At 40.2% G+C, this 20,389-nt stretch overlaps 1 protein-coding gene across 2 annotated transcripts in view; it reads left to right on the forward strand.

Annotated features, from left to right (window-relative positions):
• Positions 1-20,389, forward strand: part of vps50 (VPS50 subunit of EARP/GARPII complex) — a 90,598-nt gene that overhangs the window by 67,732 nt on the left and 2,477 nt on the right. For both annotated transcript variants that reach the window (XM_080484502.1, XM_080484503.1), the window contains 4 exons: positions 10,967-11,115; positions 12,740-12,836; positions 14,066-14,224; positions 17,166-17,287. In XM_080484502.1, coding sequence (XP_080340628.1) covers positions 10,967-11,115; positions 12,740-12,836; positions 14,066-14,224; positions 17,166-17,287 — 527 coding nt within the window. The remainder of the gene's footprint in view (positions 1-10,966; positions 11,116-12,739; positions 12,837-14,065; positions 14,225-17,165; positions 17,288-20,389) is intronic.

A 20,389-nucleotide genomic window follows, 5' to 3' on the forward strand; every position in this document is an offset into this window, starting at 1 on the left:
TCTTCTCCTTTTCAGTGTTGCGTCGAAGAACCTGTTGATTTTAAAGCTTTGTTGTTGAATGACTTTGGTCTTTATCTTGTTGCCCCCCTGGAATGAAAATGCGTTTGCTGTGGTGGAAACAAAGTTGACAGGGAGACAGTAACCTTTCCAATTTCTTAAAGAACCAAAGGTTCCAGGTACTCTTGGTTGAAATGCAACTCATGTTTACATTGCCTGCACCTCAAAGCTTTTCGTCTCTATATTAAGGTTGATTTATCATCCCCAAGCAGGTGAGCAGCCCAACAGCTGAGGGGAAAAGAAATAGCCAAGAATGGGCTCGGAGGGGCCTGGAGGTGTCGGAGGAAATGGATGAAAGCCCTAATTCCATTTGACATTCATCTAATGAGAACCAAATTTCTAGTATCAGAGTGACAAAGAGACGCAACGGGATCCACTTGACAGTAATTGCCTGGCAGCCATTAAATCCACTTGGCCGTAAATCTCTATGGGATAGGTTGGAGAGGAGTAAGCAGTCAATCGACATAGATTAAGATACTTTAGCTGAGTGATCACTTTTCAACTTATACTTTCAAGCTTCCTTCATGGTAAGTGTGGTGACAGAATTACAAAAATATGTTGGTTTACTCCTCCTCTCATTTTAGGATTCTTGATGTTCATGTCTGTTTCAGAAGACAAATTAATGAAATGTAAACAATACTAAATGCAATATCAAATTTGGCATTAAACAGACATACAACATAATTTGAAAGGCAAATTCCAAAAGAGAATTAAATAAACAAAACTTGTTTCAAGTAATAAAAAGATCAAATATGGAATGAAACTAGAGGAATTAAAAATATGCATGCTTTTGATTTATCTCTCCATCTTTTGATTGCTTGTTTAACTCCGTGTTCCAGCTCAATTGTCTCCAATTTCCAATTTCTCTGCTCCAAGGATTTCCTCGCTTTTATTTTCAGCTGTAAGAAAAGTGAATGTGTCAGCTCTGGACCCCCCCCCCCCAGCTGTGTCCTGCTGCTTGAAGATTCCAGTTACCTCAATAGCAGCTCAGATAGCTAACCACAATTGTGCTGCACTAAAAGAAAAAAGAAAAACTCCTGGGAAACCCCTTCGGGAAAAGTCACTAATCGTAATCGAGGCTCCAAATCAGTTGAGTTGTGACTCATCAGCGCCTGAGAAGAACTGAGGATTTTTTTCAGGTCAATTCTGTGGCGACTTAGGTGAAGTGAATAAGCCAGGTACTTGTGTCCGCGATGCCCGGTTTCAGGACTGCTGTGCTGGCTGGCTCTGTGTCGTATGCAAGGATGAGGAGAGCAGGAATTTGCCCTTTGTAACTCAAATCCTCTGTCATAGAAAAGGTATTTGTCTTAATCGATGCAAAGCTTTCATGATACTTCTCCCTGAGGCGTTATGGAAAGAGGATGACATGTCCCATGTGAATAGCGCTTGAAAATAGTAGAATTACATTGAACGAACACACAGAACAAGTTAAAGAGATGCACACATTTATCGGTTTTGTCTGTATTCATTAGGAATAGCTTCAGCTGGGTAAATAGCTCGGGCTTTGATGTGTTTGAGGAGAAACAGAACGGCTGGATAAACATGAAGTGACTGCTGTGTCTCTGTTTTTCACTCTCATTCAAAGCTTTGCTCTTATCTGTTTTAGAATTTCCTCCCTGGACGCTCACTTTTAGAAGTTTTCTCATCATTCGTTACTCCAGAGCTTAATTTCTAATCACTATACAAGGCAGAAAAGCTCCTGGACTTTGATGTACTTGATGTCTTTATACTTAATAATGCAGTTGGTCCACATGGGAAAAACCATTTGGCATTGACGCCCCCAGACAGGAGCTTGTTTTCTTTTCTTTTTTTTCCCCCCTTGCTGAATACTGAAGTTCTCAAAAGATGATCAAGTGGACGTTCAGGCTGCTGTTCTCTCTCATCTACTAGATGTTGGCAAAGCTCACAGAATCAAGGAAAGAGACACTTCCTGAAGGTGTTCGGGCATCGATGCTCGCCAGGATTCTTAATTATATTATGGTTCAGTTTCAAGTGACTGCAGTCACAGAGAAATGTGTATTGTAACCAAGCATTCTGAGTGTATTTATTCATTGATTCATTCTCACAAAATGCATATGAAATGAGTCATTTGAAATCACAGTCACATAATTTAGCCATTCAAACGTTTGAATGACTTCAGTTTGCTTTGACTATTACTTCTATTCAATCTTATCGAGGAACAGGGTAATTGCAATTAAAAAGAAAAACAACCCAATAAAGCTTCAAAATCTCTGTCAGTCGAGTTTTAGTCTTTTTTTTTACTTATCGTTTTGCCCCCCCCAAAAAAGTCTTAAAACGGTTCATTGACTTGAGAGTCTGCCCCAGACAGATAAGACGGTGAGCTCACAAACAAAGGAATTGTCTCCCTCCAGTTCTGCTTTTTGGCCTCATTGTGTTACTACAGATACACATATATTACCATTTTTTTTATCATACTAAGTACAGCATTTTCTGTCGGTAACCTTTAAACACCCAACGGCATATATAAAATAATAAATCGTGGCTATTAATACTGATGGGGAAGAAAGAAATGGCTTGACTAGATTAATGCATGAAATCTCACTGCTGCAACGTGCTGGGAAAGCCCAATGAAGAACACTGGGCTACCATTAGCTGCTGTGGCTAACAAAGCAAAGAATGATTGCCATGTTTTGTTTTGTGTAATTTTCGTGAATCAAGACATTTGGTGCTGTGTGATGTACAATTTGGGCTTTGGTTTACAAAGCGAGTTGGTCTTCTTCTTTACGAAGACCTTCGTTCAAACTGGTCATGGTATCTTCATTCTTCTAAGAGGTAATTGGACTGGATTGAGATTTCATCACTCATACAGAAGTTTTCATTAGTTCTGAACAGATGACGCCTTTCAAATGTGATGAGCTTGCATGTTCTCCCTGTGCCTGGGATGGGTTTTCTCCATGTACAAATGACTGTGCCCTCTATGTTTAGAACGTGAATGGTTCAGATGCACCGAGGAGCTTTATTTTGTAGCATTGTGAACTCTCAGCTTGCAGATTAACCAATTCTTTTCTCCTCAAACTAAATTTGGACTTTGTGTGAAATAACAGATTTTTGGCTACCTGGCAGCCACCCTGTCACTCACACTGCTGTGGCTGGAACGACAAAAGGAAAGAAAATCCTCCAACTACTTAATGGAGAGATTGATTTTGTTTGGGCTTGACGACCTGACCACACAGTGTGACCACGCTGGAGGGTCCACTTCAGTTGTTCATATTAATTTACACATGCAGTTCGAGTTGAATTTGTAAAACAGGCAGCCAGTATGGCAATCTTTAGAGGTGTGAGATTTCTGGAGAATACTCACCAGTTGGATTTTAGCTGTGCTCCAGACTTCAACTGTAGACGTCCCGTTGTGAGGCAGGAGCGCTTAAACCACTGCTCCACCGTGCGGCTCAGGCAGTGACACTGAAACATCCAAGAGAAACAACATGATGAAAAACTGCTGAGGATGGTGGCGGGGGACATCGGTTAAGCCTTTCATGGATTGTGAACTTTTGAATCTCCTGTGTTGTTGGTTTGTCGTGTCCGAACCAAACAAGTGAACTAAGCGCAGGTTTCAATGAACATCTCCCACTACAATTGTGTAGATAAAATCATTTATATAATTGAATTAAATTGATCAAATGCAGCATTTATTGCTTCTCTACTGTAAATTCATGGCTCCGCTCATCTGTGAAGTGCCTGGAATAATTCTCTTGTACATTAATTGAAAGATAATTTAAGTAGAGCATCAGCTGCGTTTTTAAAAGATATTTCCGGATTTTATGATGTGTTTTTTTTTGTATCTGAGGCCACTGTGGACATCAGTGGACAGCCCACTGCGGCTCAGTGCCAGTGAACAAACTGTTCCCAACCTTTTCTTTCTTTTCTTTTTTTCCCTCGTTGCCTTCAAAAATAAGGATTTTACGCTCGACCTCACATGGCCGGTGTGCCTGCTGGTTCATGGAGCAACCAGATATCTGGAAGCTACACAAACCAAAACACAAGTCATATTTAATAGACTCAAATACCTGACATGTGTTCCCCCAACACCCCTCCTGTTATCTGCTCACAGCTAATGGGCTGAATAACGTTTTTATACAACAGTATCAGAGCATTCCTGCTTGTTTCATTCTATTGTTTCGCCTCACTTTTTTCAAATGGAGCATTATTGGAGCTCACCGTATGCTGATAATCAGACAACACTGAGCATATATTATTTAATATATAAAGGATTCTGTGAAGTAGTAGAGGTTGACGCAGTAAACGGAGTTTACATTTACATCTCATTCTGTTACATATTTTTCTTTCACATACAATGAAAAATGTTATTCATCTTTTCAATTTCAGTTGTCATCATTAAAAATAGAGGAAAAACCTCTGTTTATTTTTTAGGTACATTGTTTTGAAGTTTCATGACTTGTTGAAAAAAAAACAACTAAAATATCAAGATATTTAAATAAAAATACAGAAATGTCACTCTTTGAAATAAATTAGGGGAAATAAATGAACTTTCCTTTTTTTCTTATTCACTTTTTTGACTCAATTTACCTTCTTTATTTGGTAATTTCAGTGTCCGTTAATACATATTCTTGTAGCATTTATTTCTGAATCCTCACACTGAATCACAGCAAGCTGATGTCTCATATTTGTCATGCTCTATAGCGGCGCGTTATGTAATAATGGTGCAATATGGAATAATGTAATACATTTTCAACTCAATATGTAGTAACACCACATTTTGTAATAACTTGTTACATATTACAACAGTTATTACAAAAAGCGTGCGTTCCACTTTTTTTTTAAGAAAATGTAATAATTTGGCGCATTATGTAATAAATACCCTTTATCCATAGACATGGTTTTATGTTTAATAATGAGAAAAAAATTTGAATTCAGTTGGACTATAATTAATGTCACTCTTTGCTTTTTGTCCTGCAAACATAATTTGGTAGAATGCAGGGCTCTAAATCAGGTTGAACTCTTTAGATCACCTCCTATTGTGGCTGGTAGATTTTTAAAGTTACAAGCTGATCGGTATTTCCACCATTTTTAATGTCTTGAAGAAATGAAACCAGATTGTAACCGCCACTGAGTGCATTTAATCATCTAACCCACATTTTGTAATAATGGTTGTAATTTGTAACTAGTATTTTAAAATGCGTTCAAGAATTATATTAAAAATATGTGGCGTTATTACATAATGAGTTGGAAAATGTATTCCATTATTACATATTGCACCATTATTACATAATGTGGTGCTCCATGCTCACATACCAACCACAGTGCTTCTACCTTACTATCTACATGGCAGCGTTTCTCTTTGCCATAAACTCTGGTCATGTTGAATAAAGACACCTGACGGTACAGTGTTATTGTATATGTATATTACACTCTGCTCACACTGGACTGTATTTACACCGCACCTTTAATTAAAAAAAATACATTTTCTCTTTTAAAAAATCTTTCTCTGCAGTGATTCATCTTGTTTTTTGCCGTGGCTCAATTAAGCTCCTAATGATGCATCTTTGTGTTCAGTTCTCTGCTGAAATCACTCGGCGCCATCGCCTCAGGTCAAACACTGACAGCTTGATGATCATTTACATTTGCACACTGGAGTGAACGTGTTCACAGTGAGAGATGGAAATGAGCCTTTTTTTTTCTAACACCTGCCACACTGATGTCAGTTGTATGGAAAGGAAACTGCCTCCAGGAATTAGAAAAGAAAAAAATTTAATCTACTGAATGTGTTTTTTGAGTGTATTCAGCCTTTGGCTCTGACTCAGTTCTGCAAAATGCATTGTGGGAATGTTTCCCTGCAGGGGATGTTTTCCTTATGAACTTAGTGCAACATCTTGCAACCAAATAAATCTGATTTATATCAATTTCATATTGTATAAAGTCAAAAACAAAATTCTCAGCATGTTTTTTATTAAAAGAATTTGATTGATTTATTATTTATTTATAAGGGTTAATTTCTCATGCTTACAATTTCTTGTTGATCTTCAAAAGATTCGATTGTTTTTTTCTTGGATTGCAACAATAAATAAGTACAACTAATCCACCACTTTATTTAAAAAGTAAGACAAAAATATACTTTTTAGTATTTTTTTTTTTTTCCAGACGACAAACCATCCTTAGATTTCAAGTGTTTTGATTCACATTCTAGTGGAGACTGAACATTCTGAGACAAAAGCAGTGAGTTGCAGGAGGCTGTGATGAGGGACTTGTTGATTTTCTTTCTCTTTTTTTTTTTGTGGATCTTAATTGGAAATAATAGTTTGTCAGTGAGTCTCCCTGGTGGTGCATCATACTGTGTTTAAAAAAAAAGAAGCCATAAGTGTCAGGTGCAGGCTGTGTTGATCTGAGCCGACTCTTACTTGCTCTTCTCAGCGGGATTTTAACACGAAGGAAATAGTTTTCAGTGAGTGTCGTCCTGCTGGTTTCTCAATTGGGAGCAGTCAAACACTTCGTTTGTCAGTCACTTAAGAAATTAGCCGATCGGTACCTGATACTTGTTACCACTAATCAGATCGCTGTAGTGTGTATGATCCACGTTTCACGTAGAAAAACACTCTTCGCTCCTTCTCATGGGCACAACAGAAAAATGTTTAAACTCTGCTCAGATATCTTCAGCAGCTGCAGGATATAAATCAGATGAAGTATAATCTCCTCACTGTGAGTCATGCTACACAGAACGCTTCGCCCCATTCCCTACTTTCTTCCATCAGCCCTGTGAATGACGTTGAAAAATGCATCTCAGACTCCTTGATTCATCCAATATGACATTCTTCTGCTCGTATTTGGCGGCGCAGTCGGCACATGGTGCTAGTTTGCTTTTATCTCACTAAAGCGGTTTGTCATTTTGATTGAACGCCGTCGTTAAAGCGAACGCATAATTGTCCGAGCTGTTTTATCTCTCTAGATATCAAATAGCGGCTCCACGTTAGCATACGGTTGATTACCACGTGTCCATAATGATGACTGATGTCTTTATATGGAAGGTATAATCATCTAAAGATGATCTTTCCACCAGCTGCGGCTTGTCTGTAAGCAGCATCGCAGATTATTGAGTTATTTAGATAACTGGAAGGCCAAACAGGTGGATATACTACTAAATTGTTCTATTTAGGGTTGAACAAAACTGACTTTCAACAAGACAAATGGGAATAGAATCGTCCTATTTGTAGGAATTAATTCACAGGAGCTTCGGGGAGCGGAGCAGCTGCACATGGTACACATTTATTTGCATCCGGTATATCACTGTGCAGTGTTTTTCTCAGTATCAGACATGATTTGCATGTTTATCCCCAAAAATCATAAATACACAGGGCAATAATAGTAATTATGTTGACGTTACGGTATAGGATCAGATTATGCAAACTGTTGTAAGCTTGTAATGAGGGGAGATCAAGTATCTAATATACTTAAAAAGGCAAAGTAAGTGCTGAGGGCTGACACTGTATAACATTTAATTTGAGTTTAATTCCAAGATCGAGATAAAATCCCGTTGAGGTTTTCAAGCCTGCCCTGCATCTTAAAACTATATTTATATATTGCTCGTCTTTTCGCCCTCGACAAAGGAAAAACAGACACAGAAATTCTCAAATGTCATCGTGTTGTTTAGTTCCTTCTCTTTTCTCTCACTTTTTTTTTTTCTTAACACATTTTATTTTCATCCCAGGAGATGCTTTTACCTGAAGCATCCCTGCAGAGTTGTAGCATTTGGAAGAGAAACACAACTTTTTTTTCCCTCCAAAGTCTTTCAGACTCCTGCAGTTATGCTGAAAGAGCGCAGTCAATGAAAGGTCAGGCTTCATGCGGAGAGATTAAAAATACACGAAACCAGACTTTGCTGTGACGCCGGGGTAAGGTTGAATTGATTTGATTAATTCAAATGAGAATTTACCTCCTCCATTAATGGTTGGATAATGCATGTTTATATATTTTTTAATGGCTGATATATTAAAATGAAACTGAAAATCTTTTCTTTTCTACCTCTACGACTGCCATTCACATCCAAAAATCAAACCCAAACCTCGCTCGCTTGTCTTTCGTCAAGTACCCACTGCTTCACATGTGTTTGCATGTCACTCTGTGAGCCGTTGTGCGTATGGCTCACAGCCCGGCTGCACAAAAAGTTCTCTTATTGTGATCCAAATTGTAAATCAGTGTATTAAGACACGAGTACTAATGGCCTTTCTGGATGAAATCCATCATTACTGCATATTTTTGTGTTGGCTCTGATGTGTGTGTCTCCTGAAGACAAACTTTTATTAGTTTTAACTCGATACAGCGACCGACAGGAATGATTTCGTCTGGACGATGCTGGTTTTGTTTTATCACAACAGGAGAAAAATAATGACCAGCAAATTGTTTACACGTTATCACTGGGAGTCCCCATGGTTTCTTCAAACCTCAGGACATCGTACATTTTAGGCAGCGGCACTGTGATGTAGTGTTTTGCACTCTTCACTTAAAGTGAGAAGCTTCCCGATTTGACTCTTGAGTTTTTCCGTTTTCTTCACACAGTGTAAAACCATACATTTGAGATTAGTTGGTGTCCAGTTGCTCATAGGTTTGAAGGTGTGTGTGAATGTCTTCTTGAAAGCACTACCAGATAAGGAGGACTAAGCTCATCATTTACTTTCTTATTATACATGATGATCTTAACCGAGGATGTCATTTGAATCAAAGTTGTCTTTCCTTCATGTTTCCAGCCGGTAGATAAAAACGGTTCATATTCGCCCTAACTGCTTTTAGGAGAGCTACTTCTGGACTGCATCAGGATGCCGTTCGAGTCAAAGTAATATAGTTCAGATGTTTATCTTCTGAATGGATTTCAGACTGGTATCTGTAGGTGTGATTAAATGCACAGCGATAAGTTGGAGACTGTGGAAAGGTTGTGGTCATCGCATAGGAGGAGACGGCATCTTTCTCATGAGTCAGAGTCATAAATTGTCCACTGGGCTGAATACATGTTAGCAGCAGTATGTATGCCGGGCTTATAAAGTTGTTTTAGTAAATGTCTGTTAGAAGCAGGCAGGATGTCCTCTGTTTGAAGCTGCTCCATAGTCGGCGCTGATAATTTGTCTTAGGCGTTCTAACCAGTTTTTACCAGCATGGTGGCCTTTTATCACGCAAAGTTTGAGACCTTATGAATTCTTAGTGGCGGCTTTTTTACATGAATGTGAAGTCATGGGGCCATTTCTTTTGTTTGTTTTGATTTGCACCATGATTCTTATTTAGAACATAACTCATCCCCACTTTGGCGACTCTGGAGTCTCAATTATAAAAGCTTTCCACTGCTCACCTAGAGTAATGGTGCTCGTACACGATATTGGAGCGAGATTATACTGGACTGCAGTGTGGAAGTGGACGATATGGTACAGCATTAATAGCTCCCATTTGTTCATTAGCTGTGTGATTGCTATTGATCGGCCAGAGGCAGTTTTCATGAAAGCTTTGTAGCATGTAGACTGCGAAGCCGTCTGTGCCAATATGATGCATTATGCCACCTGAGGCACGTTTCAGAGGAATAATACAATCTAGCCTCCTGTGAAGCTCAGTTGCTTCTTATGCAGATCCACATTATTGTGATTGATGGGGCACGAGTTAGGCTGAAATCTCTCGCTTTCAGTTTCAATTGTTTTTCAAAAGGTGTATGGGAATGCATCAGGAGGAAGATAAATGCTGCTGTAAAAGTAGTGGCGTGGTCAGCAGAATTTCACGGTGTGTAAGCTTCACATGTACAGCTTCATTGTAGGTATGTCAAGTTGACTGTTGGAAAACTGAAGACGGCAACTTGCACATCAGCACTACTGAATGAACAAGAAGCTAGACCAGAAAATAAATACTTTCATTTGTCTATGTGCTTTTTTTTCAAGATATATTCCAAACTAAATCTTTAAAGCAAATACTATGTAATCACAAAGTGTCCCTTTGTTGTAGCTTTTGCATCCAAACAGGGAGTTTCTCAGGACGTGACAACGATCTGTACAAGAGTGAGAGCTTGTGTTTTTGAACCATTCAATCAGACAATGATAGCATAGTAAGCTGTTTAAAACTTGGCTTTGTAGATGATTGTAAAAATCTGGGTTTATTTTAATGATAATTCCTCTATATAGAAGTAAGTCCCGCCACTTTGAGTCCGACTGTTTGGCCCCTTTAAATGACTGTTTTGATGGCGCCTCCTCCCCAGAACAGGACATAAAAAGACAGCAGGCAAAGTTACCTGCTAATAAACATGAAGCAGTTTCTTGTGATTTTGGTTTTCTCAGTTTGAAATGCTATAAAATGAAAAGACAAGGCATTTCTCAGACTCTGGACAACTTCAACTCTTGATGGATACTGCAGTAACCTCTGTTTCACCTTAACAAACTAACATGGGCATGGCCAGTATAAGCATCACAGTCGTCGACCTCTATGTTTTTAGCAAAACATCTCCTATTCTCAGTTGGTGCACTTGATGATGCGCATGTTGAAATATGAAACACTGTGCTTGAACGTGAGTACTGTACACAGAAAACTACTTGTTGATATGCAGCTAATAAATCATGTATGTTTTTTCAAGTGTCCTTTATCATAAGTATTGAATGTTGAAATAAAATTGACATGTTATTGTGTATCTTTATCTTGACTTTAAAGTATTAAGGTATATAAATATCCTTCAGCAACACCTTCAGGTTCAAATTTTATATTTCTACATTTTATTAAGTGCCTTATAAAGGGTTACACACACACTGGGTGTTTCACTGAATACCTGCCTTCGTACACATTTGATATGTTCTCTCAGATGAGGGGAAACACTAGTTCAATTAAAAATGGTAATAGGCAAAATCAAACTATGCATAATGAATGCAGATTTCTGACTCAGCATGCTGACACCGGCATCCATCTGTGCTCCTTTCAGGAAGCTGCCGGGGAGAGTGCAGGAGTCCACGGACCCACCGAGGACAGAAAGGAGAAGGTGCCCAGCCCCCATCTCAGCCAGCTGGTGGTCCTGACTAACAGTGGGACCCTCTACGGGCTGGCACAGAGGGTGGTGGCCACCGAGTCCCTGTAAGTAGCATCAACACTGCCAAAGAAAATCTGTGGATCTTTGTCTATTACAGTTACTCCCCTCAATACAAACACGCACTCTTACATAGCTCGGTCAAGCTATCGGCTGAGCTGACTACTTTTTGTGCACTTTACAGCTGCTTCATAATGAAAGTCTATGAACCCGCGGCTCAGACGGCCGACCCTGGAAAAAATGCTGAATAGGTTCCGACAAAAACTTCCATGTATCAGTAGCAGGCGGCGAGCTCAGAAGACTAATGAAAGGCAAAGAGCCGGAGTGTAGAGGTGAAGATATTTCTTCAGTAAAGTTTGAAAGGAAAGGATTCTCCTGCGAGTACAAGATTCATTTCGGGCAGAGCTGCGTGAAAGACTTTCCTTTTTTTCTTCTCCATCTTTAAAATGATTAGAAAAGGCAGCTCAGCTAAGTGTGCAGTGTGGACACCTCTTGACATCTTCAGCTTTCCTTCAAACACCACATCTGAAGTTGTTTAAGATTAAAGTGGACAAATCTAGATCTCGATGAGGCGGCCATCGTGCCGCTGCTCATCCATCCAGCTGTCGCCATATTTGCACGAGCGTGATCAGATCACTGCAAACTGCAGGCGTTTGCTTGTTTCTGCTGCCGCGCTGCTGATAAACACAAGCTGTTCCAGATAATCTTAATGTGATTAACGTGGATAAAGAAAATAAGAACTAAACAAAGTGCTTTGAGTTCCTGCACCAGGGTTGTGGTTGGTGTGGACAAACAGCCACACACTCACATTTAGAGTCACCAGTTCATCATCGGTTTGTGGACTATTGAAGGGCCGCGCACAAACAAAGGTCTCCAGCCGTTGTGTCTGGACTTTTAGCCAGGTGCCATGTGCTCGCTCAGTTTTCAGTTAGTTTAACACTTGAGAGCCTTCGGAGCCATCGATCTGCCCGCATCTTTATTTAGTCAGTGCTGGATACACTGTGCAACATGGGTATTCGTTTTGTCTGCATTGATTTTTTTTCTTCTTTATTTATTTCGTTCTGTATTTCTCACTTCACTACTTCGCTGGGTCCCAATATTTTGAGGAAAATTGAAATCCATTCATGTTACAATCTGCTGCCTCTAATGACACAAAAATAATATTGTGCCTTTGAAGGCAGGACTTTATAAAGGTTTGGAAGTCGCTGTTAGTTTCAGAATGGAATGGCCCCACATCAGAGATAACGGAACATAATTAAATGTGTGACAACAGTCAAGTCTGTTTAACTTGATTTAGAGCCGCAAGGAATACATTCACAGAAAATCATTATGTGGCCATCAATGGAGGTTTTACCATTTTACTAGCTTTGACCTCAAGACTTACTTTCCCTGTTTTGTAATGATATTTTACAGTACCTTTGTGCTTTGGAGAAAAAAGCATCAACCACTATAATAATAATAATTGTTATCCAGTGTGATTGACACGTCCAAGCAAACCTCAATCAAGAGCAATATAAGACTTTGTGAAGAGGCCTGTCACTGTCAAATAATACAAAAACAACATGGAGTAATTACTTGTGTTACAACAGTCTATTTTTCAAAACATTTTGTTGCACCTCTGCACTGAATTATATACTCATTTTATATACTTTTTTTTTCGTTTTTCTTAAGTGTTTTTCTGGCTGAACAGTTTGAGTCCCTTCAGTCGCACTTGGATATGATGATGCCTGCAGCAAAGAAGCCCTTCCTGCAGCAGTTTTACTCTCAGGTATTGTATGCTTTATGCTCCAAAGAGACCATTCCCCTGAAACGTTGTGATAGCTGATCATCATGGGAAAACTGTCTGCGGAAGTTGCAAGGAAACGTCTCTGTTCACTGGTACTTAAATGTCTGTTAGAATTTGATTTGATAGCAGTTGTCACTTCAGATTCAGCGGAGAGCAATATTATAGAGATGAAATCGGTAATAAACGTATGAGACTGATACAATTTCACAGTCTGTTGGACGCTTAAATCAGTTAACCAGATGTTAGATATCAAATGTATAAGTTGACTATTTGGCAAGCATCTTCATGTACCTGTTTAAATTCAAAATACAGATGACTTAAAAAAAGAAAGCTGTTGGTTTCATAGTAATTATAGCTCTGGTCACAAATACAGATTTCTCAGTTAAGAAATTAACAATACCAGTCCATATGAGTTTTTCCATTGCGTAAAATCACAAAACACTTAGTGAAGCCTTTGGGAGCTGAAAAGGTAACAGAACCTTTGAATAAGCTTTCCATGTGTCCATCTAGAAACGTATTATACTTGTCTACTAGTAGTTTCAAATAGTTGTTGTTGTTTTTTTTACTTCAATGCAAATGTCTTTTGTGTGCGCAGCAGCTTTTTTCTTCGGTGGCAGATTTCAGCTCTGTCCAATGGTTTTCTTTTAGTTTTCCCATTTCGTCCATCTTTTTCTTTTCATCCTCCTTTTGTGTCACTGCTTGTGTACTTCAGGCTGTTGCTGTTCTCAAAGACCTGAGACTGTCTCCTCAGACCGAGTCTGTGTCACATATGCATTGATTGCTCATTCTGATGTGTTGCCTGCCTATTCATTTGCATTCCCTGCTGTTTTGCATTGTAATGACTTTTCTTCCTCTTCTCCGTCTCGAAAATTGTGAGACAGTCCTGTTCTTGCGGACGGCTCCTTTTTTTAATTTCCTTGTTTTGTCAACTTGACATTTGAAATGTTCAGGTGCAGCGGCAGAACTGTTTTCCCCTAAACAACCGATGAATGTCACGTCCTGTAATTTCACTCTCGGAAATGTTAGTGCAATTTAGCCTTATATAATGCACGATATCATGTTTGTGTACATGTACGATACATATTTATGGAAAGCATCAACTGGCTGCTTCATTGCTTTTCTACTGTATGCAAACTGTTAAAGAAGATGCGATGTCATGAATACAGCACATCTCTAACACACATACGTGCGTCCTCCCTTTTCATCTGCAGACTGTGTCCACAGCCAGTGAACTGCGGAAACCAATATACTGGATCGTGGCAGCCAAGGCCATCGACTACGAACAAATGCTCCTCATGATGGCCGGCGTTAAATGGGACATCAGGGAGATAATGTCACAGCACAATGTATACGTGGACGTCCTATTGAAGGTAATTTACTGATAGAAATAGAAAGTCTTGGCATTCAGCCATTATTGATCGAAGTTGAATAAATGAATGAATAAAAGTTACCTAACACTTCTGGGTGTTTGGAACTAAACTAGTTGAAAATTGGCAACTAGATTCAAACATGAGTTTCTGGTAATGGGGGAAAAAAAGAAGTCTTTTTTTAATTTTAATTTTACCTGGAAAATATTTTTTTATGTGTACAAGTTAAAAATGAGTAGAATTTTGAAGCTGGTTTTAGTTCTGACTATTTAGTCATTAACTGTTTCAGGAAGTGCAGTCTTACGAACTCGAAATAATAACATTTTGTTTACCATTTACTATTGTCATTAAGAGTTTTGTTTTATATTATATGTTTGTGTTATTCAGAGGTCCCCTACCTCTTGGTCCCTAAAGTAATAATATCTGGTCATCCCATCTAATTGAAGCTTGGAGCTGCTGGTTTGTAAACCCGGAAAAATCTAAAAGTAAATTTGTCCCAGTGCTGCTAGTTTACCATTAATTTGTTTGGCATTCGACTTTTGTTCAAAGGCAGCAGACATTGCTTACATTACATAGACATCGCCTCATTAAGGTAGTTGCATCATTTATGCCATTAAAAGATCCATATAAGGAAAGACTCCAAGGCTGCTGGGCTCTTTAAATAGAAGCTTTTTCATCTTCTCCTTTCCAGTACCTTACTCCATATAGGTTTGTTACTTTTCTCTAAACTAACACTAACTGGCGTCTTTTCCGTGCCATGCAATACTGACAGCATGTAGACACGAGCAGATGCAGATTTATGCTTTTCCCATCGTGGTGTTTTTATTGCGCTGAATAAATACAATCGGAAGTTCTCCTTCGAACATCTGCCGATTGGATTGCAGGAAGCTGTGAAGTTCACTGTGGCCCCTCTTGAGTTTAGAATCATTCTGAGACCTTTAGCATCAATTATTTGGGATGGGGTGAATAATTCATCTCATGGGTGAGCTGCTAAGAGCCGCATGCAGATCTCCCCTGAAGTTTTGGCTTGTTAAAGACGTGTGAGCTCGCCGCTCCAGGAAGTATTTTGGGAAATAGAAGTTGTCGACTAAATGTGTGTGTCTTTATGTGTACTGGCTGTTTGGTCCTTTGTAAATTTTGCAAAAGCAGGAACGGGGAAAGGAGCCACCGCACTGGCTTCCTTGCTTGTGACATTCGGGGCCAAACAGTGGTGTGAAGTCATGACGAGAGCGGCCCAGAGCCAAGACAAATCTCCATATATGCATCAGCATGTCTGAGAAAGCGGCTGGCGAAAGATGTTGTGGAAACGGAGGAATACATACAAGCTTCCTCGTCACAGATTAGTTATTTGTATAAGGAAGAAGACCTCAAACTCACATTTCTGAAACTCCATAATGGCTCATAGAGTTTTGCCTGGCTCAGACTAATTTAGATTTTGAGCCAACGCGCTGGAGAGGAAAACCTCGTGCTTGAAACACCTCAGTGTGTCAAAGCGGTGCAGCTGATGGACTGACATGGCGCATATCGTAACTACTTTCCCCATCAGGTGCTAATAGCCTTCCCTGTCAGCTTGTCAGACACTCCTAATGCATATGGTTTGTATTATGTGTCCACTGATTGAAACGAGAGTATTATGTTTTCCTGTACTGTCGAATATTTTATTCATGACTCCAGGTTGATCACGGGTATTCAACAATGGCGCTGATTTGCATATAAAGTGGCAGAGAAATGTAGAAACCCCACAATGCCCACATTGACAAAACGCTATGGTCAGAAACCAACAAATTATTAGACCCTTTCTGTATAAATAAATATTTCACTTCTGTGTGTGAAATTAACAGCACGGCTGGCCCTAAAGTTGTAATTCATAATTTAAGTTGAGGCCCTCGCACACATTATTGCAAACCCTCACGAGAAAACTATTCTGAGATATGATGGGTACTCTATTTGTACTGCATTTCCTGCAAACAGCTGCATGATAGCATATCATTGCTTCCATAATGGAGCAGTTCAGAGCTTTGTAAGTGGAAATCTGGTCCGTGGTAACTTTTTACAGCTACAAAGAAACGGCAATCAAAACACGTCCTGGTCGGCTGTGGGCCTCCTGTTCAAACACTGTTCTACATCTTGTATCCTGGTTCAACATCTTTCCATCTACCCATCCCTGACTCACTCACAATTCTTCCACTTGCCAATAATTCCTGTTTTTGACACATCAGTTTCAAGGACAAAATGTGCACTTGCTGCCTAATATGTCCCGGTGCCATGATACAGATGTTATTGGTGTTATTTCTCTTCATCCGTCAGTGGTCTTAATGTTATGGCTGCCTCTCGTATGCAGTCATTAAGTGAAAAGCTGAGTGGATTTGATGAGTGTTAACGTGCTGTTAGAACTTTAAAAACCAACCACACTTCTACTGCGAACTTTCTTTCACAAACTGCCCTTGTCTTTGAACTATTTCAATATTTGAATCAGTTCGGACCACATGATCATTGAGCTGGCCTTGAAACAGTATTGTTGAAGTTGAACAACCAACACATGCTGTAAGCGGCATGTCGTGGCCTTGATTCATTTTAATATATAGACATTATATTGAATGACCAAAGGTTTTTATTGAAGGAGACCTTGGATGGTTTCTCTTTCATGCAGTTTATAGCAGAAGATGGCCTCCTGCAATACTTGGAACCAAGTGTGAGTCAGACAAACTCCATTCAACTCCAACTTTTTTTATTCAGCTGAAGTGTTCCAGTGAGACGTATCAATGGTGCATTGGCAGTTTTTCTCTCTCAGATTTTCCTTTTAAAGCTAAATATGAGCAACTATTTCATTTATTTAAAATAATTGACAGAACCTTAAAGCTCAAGTAATAATGTACCTATATATCTGTACTATTTTTCAAACTCATAAACATGTTCACCTCTGCTTTTCCCTCGGATTCCTCAGGAGTTTGAGCAGTTTAACAAGCGGCTGGGTGATGTTTCCAGACATGTGCGAATCCCCCTGCCCGTGTCCAACGTCCTGTGGGAGCACTGCATCCGCTTGGCCAACCGGACCCTCGTGGAGGGGTAAGACTCAAACCAAAAAAATGTCTTGTCGGGATACAGGAACATTTCTTTTTTAGGGTTTCTTATAAAATTGCTGGTACTTCTTTGATAGACCCCTTTTCTTTTTTTTCTTTTTTCAGAATCTGATCATCATTATACCGTATAATATTGAGTTTGTTTATTTTTAATTTTTTTTTAAACTTCCAAATCTACTTGTCTTGCTGGAAAAATTAGAGATTGCAGCAGACTTACTAAACCATATACATCACGTTCTTGTCAATACTCTGGAAATATCTCCTAAGGTCTAGGATAAAGCTGTAAAAGAAACTTTCACTTGATAGGTGAGTGACAGTGGTGTGACAGTGTGAATTGAGGCAAAGGTTTGATTGACAGGTTTTTCACAAGTGGAGCAAAGCGTAGCTCCGCTCTTTATGCTTGTTTCAAATCAATACTGGTGATATTTTGAAGCCTTGAGAGAGTGAGCCAGCTCCATACCAAATATAGATATTCTCAGCCTATTGTTGGTAGATGGATCTTCAATCGCTTCCTGTCCATGTGCCAAGTGTACTTGAGCAAAGTACATTTCGCTGAATACTATGTTCCCCTCAACAGCTGTTACCATCAGTGCACGGCTGTGTGAATGATTGTGTGCGACGTAACAAACACTAAAAAAGGCTGTTTACATTTTAAAATGGTCGAATGCTCAATTTACTCCAAATAAGAATCTATCTGCCGTCACGAAGATTTCTGTCCTTCCTCAGTGCTCTAACAACATGATGCCATATCCTCAAACAAGAGTCATCTTAAAAATCAGGACAACTTTCAGTCATTTAAAGTTGGTATTTATGATTTTTTAATATTGTGTTTGTTAAATGTTTCCTTGAAAGCAGAAATATATGTGAAAATAAAAAACACAGAGATTTGCTTAATCCGCATTTCAGAGCTATGAATTATTCAGTGTCGTGGTGGAAGTAAAGCCGTTGAACAGTGCTTCACTGTTTCAGAGCAGGGAGGTTTGGAAATGAAAGTCCACTCAAACTAGATCTCCTCCTCTCAGGTTGCAGTCTTGAAAAGTGCCGCCAAGCTCGTGTGGCGTCCAGACACCAAACAGCATGTCAGAGTTACCGCGTCAGATTAGCCTTTCTCGCTACTTTCCTTCATCTATTTCTCTCTCTGTGTCCACCCCGCAGTTTTACCATCTGCTTATCGACATTTCATTTTTTCTCCCCGTGTTGTCGAGCGAATAGAAGAAATAAGCTGTGATGGAGACGAGTTCATTTCCTTTGTTGGTTCCACCTTCCAGGAAGTAACTCTCAACCCTTCCCACCTCCTCCCCTCCTTCTGAAGAACCCGACACAGGCCACTCACACAAACCGCAAAATGCACTCGACACGTCCCGTGTAATGCGTTTCATGGCTTCCCCGACTTGTGAGGCAGAGATTTGGACGGTGATAGGTGACAGAATATATAAGGGCACCTGCAGCCCTGCCGACTCCTCGCTCCGAGGCTGTGTGGAGAATGGTTTGGAGTTGAATGTGCGATGAATCCAATCGGACAGACGTTGCTCGGTTGTGTTTTGTTTTTTTGAGTCCCACATGAAGCAGGAAGTGAACTGCTGACAGTCGTTACCAGGTTCCACATGTTGTATTGGGAGGCTGGTGACGTGGCCAGAGTCATCCTGCGAAACTCATTTAAAACAGGCTGCCCTGAAAAAAGGTTCAGAATCCATGTTTGTTAAGTAGTTTATGAGTAAGAGTGTTTGGTATTAAGCAGACAGCTTGCCCTGATCCTTCAGAGACGGAGAGAGAGAGAGAGAGAGAGAGAGAGAACATGTTTACCTCCTCACACTTTGACCGAGCTCTTTTCCTCTCGGTTGCGTAAGAGAACTTTTGAACCCCTTCCAGTGAGCAAATGTCCCATTACCACTGTGATGTTCAGCAAATTTACGCTGCTGTTGCAGACTTCCACCGCCCGCTTGTTCCCCCTTGTGCTCTCCCTCCACACACACATACACACACACACGCACACACCCATCCCCTCTGGCACACCAAGACGAAGTGGTCGTATTTGTTTGTTTGTACTCCAGCTCCGTTCGTCCGTTATTCAATTTCTCTGTCCAATGCTCGTCTCCCTTCAGAGACTCGTAGAAAGAATAGGGAGCTCTGTTAGGAGCTCAAACACCCGGCGCCAAAGTCTGGCAGGCCCGACGGGAGAAGACAGAGCGAGGTGATGAAAGAGGGAGAGAGAAGGTGAGGCAGAAAATGGAAACAGAAGAGAGGAAAGTTGAGGTGCGAGACGGGGGGGAGTTTCCAGAGAGCAGAGCGGCCTGTGTGGCGTGTTAATGTACTGGAGATGCCACAGACTCTGATCTGCCAGTGGACGACGATCCCTGCTGCCAAACACATGAAACACAAGTACACACACACACACACACACACACACACACACACACACACACACACACACACACACACACACACACACACACACACACACACACACACACACACACACACACACACACACACACACACACACACACACACACACACACACACACACACACACACCGAAATGAATGTGCACTTTGCAGACATTCACCGACACGACGCAGACAGCTGTGTGGAACAGCTCCACTTGTGTTATATTGTGTTGTTCCCTTTTAGAGAAATCTCTGGACGCGCCCAGTTTCTTCACACGTTCCTGCAGCTTTGCTTTGCTTAAATCACATTTTCAGTCTCGATGTCTGAACCAGAGTTTCCGAGCCGTGGACCTCAGGGACGAACAACCGCGTGTCGCAGCCTCAGCACACCTGAACGAGATCGATGGCTCACTCCTTCGAATAGTTGAAGGCGAGAGGTGTGTTCACACCGGTCAGATTAGAAGTTTTTCTTTCCTTTTATTGAAATGTTGGCTTATGTAAAGGAGTCTGCGTACACATCGAAACAATGTCTGCCTCAGAACAGAAGATGGCGGGCTTCAGAAGCATCAGCTTATCGAAGCAGATTGAAACTGACAATAGAGGAAGATCTGCTGTTAGAAAGTTGACCACAACAACAAGCTAATAAACTTTGTTCAGCCGAGAATGGAAACAACATTTTGCATAATATAGAACAGAATCAA

The sequence above is a fragment of the Lipophrys pholis genome (assembly GCF_963383615.2).
Source record: "Lipophrys pholis genome assembly, chromosome: 17".
Taxonomy (NCBI): Eukaryota; Metazoa; Chordata; class Actinopteri; order Blenniiformes; family Blenniidae; genus Lipophrys; species Lipophrys pholis.